General features: G+C 49.5%; 1 protein-coding gene across 1 annotated transcript; it reads right to left on the bottom strand.

Moving 5' to 3' along the window:
• Positions 1–2,111: 2,111 nt before the first annotated feature.
• LOC127751164 (uncharacterized) lies at positions 2,112–3,425 on the bottom strand. Its single transcript, XM_052274277.1, has one exon. The coding sequence runs from the start codon at positions 2,961–2,963 to the stop codon at positions 2,565–2,567; it is 399 nt and encodes a 132-aa protein (XP_052130237.1). The 5' UTR covers positions 2,964–3,425; the 3' UTR covers positions 2,112–2,564.
• Between the last annotated feature and the right edge of the window lie 1,180 nt (positions 3,426–4,605).

Here is a 4,605-nt window from a genome sequence, read left to right as displayed (position 1 = left end):
ATATATAATATACCGACAACAAACAAAGCTACCAGCCTACTACAAAGGCCTCCCCTTCATCACAGAATAAGGGTGCCATAGGGGTGAAGCCGTTCGAGAGAAGCACCCCTGCTTTCTTCAGATCTTCAACCTCTTCGTCTATAATTGTTTGGCAGCTCAGGGTCTGAGTAGTCATCTGCAGCAAAACATTGAACAAATAGCAAGTTAAAAATTATTTCTTAGAGCTAAGGAACATCAAACATCACTTGCACCGTATACAACTAAAGAAAACAGTCATTAGGAGGCGGGAGATTTAGGGAAGAATGGTTCATAAACAATTTAGTAGAAGTGTGCCTGATAGAGAGAACCATAGGATAAAGCAAGACAAGTTACCTATGTTGAGTTTAGTAGAACGGAGGTTCCTCTTGGGTTTTGGCTTCTTTTCTGTATGCGTATCCGCCACTGAAACCTGCTTAAAACGATTGGCAGCTTCTGCTAACTTTCTTTCCAGGACTTTTTTGAAACACCTCTGCTTTTACTGGAGTCCCCCAAAACAGATAGAATGAAATTAATATACAGCACTGTATCTCAGGTAAACGTAATGAAATGTAAATGTATGGAAATCAGAAGACTACATTGCCCAATTTCAGCAATAAATGCCACACACGTTTAACCGGCTTTGCTCCTGCCTTTTTCGCAGCAGGTTTCTTGCTACCTGCTTTCGCATTTGATAGCAAGTAGACTGCCCCGTATTTACTACTAGTCCCATCTTATGGATTTCCATAATGGCATCATTGTCAGATTCTTGTGAGTCAGGGCTGTCTAAATCTTCCTCAGTACCAGGGTTAGCATAGAGAATTATATTGTGCCGTATCCCTGATGAGCCGACGGACAGCTCACGCGGACAGCGGCTACGGACTACATGAGGACAATTTGAGGACATGTCCACTGGTATGTCCATGAGTTGTCCGTGGCCCAAGTCCGTGGATTGAAACGTCCGTGGACTTGTCCGCAGCTGTCCGCAGTCCGAGATCCTATCCGTGGCTCTGTCCGCCATAGTCCGCAAACCTGTCCACGATGATTGTCCGTGTAGCTGTAGCTGTCCAGGATGGTTAAAGGAAATTTCGATGGAATATGCTGTCCGTGATCGACGATCGTGTCCGTGGCACTGTCCGCAGTCATCTGAGATCCTATCCGTGGCTCTGTCCGCAATGGTCCGAGAGACGTTTTGCATTTTGTGGCACTGTCCGCAATTCAGTCCACGAGGTTTGTCCGCGTTACAGTCCCGAGCTGTCCGGGATGTTTGAACGAAATTCCATAGAAATCTCTTGCGTTCAGAAAGGTAGCATTGAGTGACCGTGATGAGATCACGATCTTCGGTTCAAAAATTGCCGCCCTCCCGCCCTCTGGTGGCGATGGAGGACTCCGGGTGAACCGGACAGAGGGCGGGCGGGCTGATGGACTTAGTGTGAAGAGGTTGGATATGACCACCGCGAGTTGGTGTAATATGTCATACGACAAACAACAAGTGCAAAATTTGAAGGGCGAAATACAGTACTATGGTACAGAACTATATCCTGTGAAAATTGAAGGTGTCTTAAAAGTGCGAAATGTTTTAATTATTTCGCCCCCAAGGGTAGAATCTAAAATATTCTAATTAAACTGACGAGGGCAAATGAAAAAATTAAATTAAAATGTGTATGGTTTTGACCCTTATGTAAGAATGAGCTATACTCTTCAACTGATGCAAAAAAAAGTTACCGATTCGATCCGTATTCGCTCTCATCCCAGGTTAATTTAATGGGGATTCCACTTTTTTTCGTACATCCCGGCGAAAAGCGCGTTTTCTGCGCACACTCAGAGTGGTATTACACACTGACTTTCTACAGCCGAAAATGCGGCTCAAATTGTTAGCTTCTCTTTTACATTAAAATCTCTCGGTCGGCCTGCCCGCACCCCACCCCCACTCTATCAAATGTGTTCTTCTTTTTTGCATCTTTTGGTGACTGTTTAGGTAGGTAAATGACGACTAATGTTAAAACGAGCGTTTTTCCAGATGAATATACAGATTTTATTTGAGAAGAAAAGTTTCTTTGAGAACTTTACAATTTTCAACATCTTACAGGGGGCATTGTAAACATATTAACTAAAACGGGTGCTTGTGCACATATGCATACATAATTCATCAATGCAAGAAAATTTCTTTGAAAATATAAAATTACAGGGCGTTCCCAATACAAACTAAAAGAAAGTAATTGTGCACAGTACGAACACAACAGGGATCTATCCCTGCCAATAAACAAAATCATTGCAATAAGGAAAATTATTCTCTACCAAAAATAACTTTTGTAAATGATAGTTGCATTTGATGAACAGAATGTCGTTTAATGTCAGAAGATATTTTGAACCTCAACATAGACAGAATCTGCTTGAAGTGACTAAATGTGCGCTCGACACTAACTTGTGTCATGGGAACCGATAGTACAACTTCTGACAACTTATGAGGAACATCATGTTTTAGCCTCCTCTCATACCAATATTTGAAGATGTCAACTTCTTTCGGCACCCTCTCCCAATCATCATAATCAGACAAAATTTTTTAAAATGTTGTTTTCTTTAACAATGTTGTCTGACGTGTCAGAAGCCATCAAAATTGCCTCTAAATCGTCAGCAGTTTCATTTTCATTCACAGAAGCAGGGTCGTCCTCGTTGGCGTTGTGGTCCTGTTCCTGATCACCTAGGCCTAGGTGTTCTAGCCTGATAGATAGAGCCTGAAAGTAATCAGTGGCTTTCTTCCTCTGGGCAGTTGTCAGGAGTGACTTGTACCGGGGTTCCAAGAACACTGCGGGGAGAAAAACTTCACACTCCAGGAGGCCACTCTCCCTGCGCTGCATCGCATCTATGACGCGTATAGCCAGCAGACTGCCCACCTCCCGGGTTCGCTGAATACAAGCGAGCCACTCCCCGTAAAATTCGCCAGCCATGAGGTTAGAGGGGTGCAAAATGCACGAAGGTCTGAAATGTTGATGTCTTGGGTGTCATCGCGTTCTATGTTAAAATACAAGATTTTTGATACCCCTCTCGACTTGATCTGACCACCAGAAAAGGTCCCGCCAGGCTGTCAAAGTTTAACATAGAACTCTTATGGAGAAATCGGGAGAAATAGTCAGAAAAGTGAAATTTCCCGTTTGAGCCTTTCGGTTTCCAAAATTTGGGAAAACTCGACCGGAAATGGAATCTACGCGTAAAAACGCATCCGGAGACGTGTCGAACGTCATATTTCATCAAGGGGTCCCTTAGCTATGCCATGGTGATTTCTTTGAAGGCTGGTCATTTCGCGCCAATTTAGCCAAAATTGCCATATCGTAGCTCAGGGACCATCTGCGAGCGGCTCAGGCCACTAGTCTTGAACCCGGGCCGCCAAGGCTCAGGGCACGCAGGTCACACCTGGGCACGGTGGAGAGAGAGAAGGTGGCGGCACGAGGGTCTCCCAGCATAGGGACCCGTGGGTCCAGAATCTCGACAGGTTGGGGGATTATCGGTCGAGTCGGGGCTATCTAACGTGCCGGTACAGAGTACCTGCAGTCGGGGCGGCCTATGCAGGTATCTGGGCCGCCCCGACTTAGCTTGAGCGGCACCGACCCTCGCCCGGGCTCACCCGGCCGGAGTGTGCGAGAGAGAAGCCAGGTACGAGCCCGTCCCGCGCAAGCTGAGTATGGGCTTCCCACCTACCTACCTGCACGGCGGTCCCGACTGAAGGTAGTGTGAACAGGCCCTACAGTTGGCCCCGACTAGGGCGTTAATCCCCCAACCTGACGAGATTCTGGACCCGCGAGCAGACCCCTCGTGCCGCCACCTTCTCTCCCTCCACCGTGCACCTGGGGCTGGGCAGGGTGCGAGGCCCCAAGCCGAGGCGGCGGTGGCGCCATCCGTCCGGGTGCAGGGCCACTGGGCCAAGCTACCTGCAGCGGTGCTGTGCCCCACTTGAGCTTTCACCGGCTTGCCAAGCCCGCTGTCACCCGTAAGGTCAACGTAGGCGCTTTGCTGCAGGGGCCCGCACCGTGCCGGGTCACCAAGACGACGGCGTTCAGGTCGACAAATTAACCACACCACCCCGTCCTCAAAAACGCAACCCCGTTCCCCTTCCCCGCCCCGATCCAGAACTTGGGCCCGCCTCGCATTAACTCGACACGACTCCACAGCGCCGCACTCACAACCAGTCACCATCACAGAGACAAACACGAGATCGGGATCCCCAGCCCGTGCACAGCCCCAAGGCTGGGCGCGTATCCTCAACGCGTACCTGACGGGCGGACCACGCCGACCGCCGTGCCCGCGAGCACAACATAAACACGAGGGCAAGCCCTGGCCTGGCCTCGAGGCCGGGCGCGTATCCTCAACGCGTACCTGACGGGCGGGCCACGCCGGCCGCCGTGCCCGCTAACACGACATAAACACGAGGGCGAGCCCCGGCCCTGGCCCGGGCCCCGAGGCCGGGCGCGTATCCACAACGCGTACCTGACGGGCGGACCACGCCGGCCACCGTGCCCGCTAGCACAACATAAACACGAGGGCGAGCCCCGGCCCTGGCCCCTTACTAAACTAACTTTCACATTAAAAAAATAA

The sequence above is a fragment of the Frankliniella occidentalis genome, unplaced genomic scaffold (assembly GCF_000697945.3).
Source record: "Frankliniella occidentalis isolate FOCC.00 unplaced genomic scaffold, Focc_3.1 Scaffold366, whole genome shotgun sequence".
Lineage (NCBI taxonomy): Eukaryota > Metazoa > Arthropoda > Insecta > Thysanoptera > Thripidae > Frankliniella > Frankliniella occidentalis.
This window is presented reverse-complemented; position numbering and strand designations above follow the sequence as displayed.

Coding starts and splice junctions, on each gene's coding strand:
- LOC127751164 (XM_052274277.1), bottom strand. CDS start 2,963: ATGGCTGGCGAATTTTACGGGGAGTGGCTCGCTTGTATTCAGCGAACC.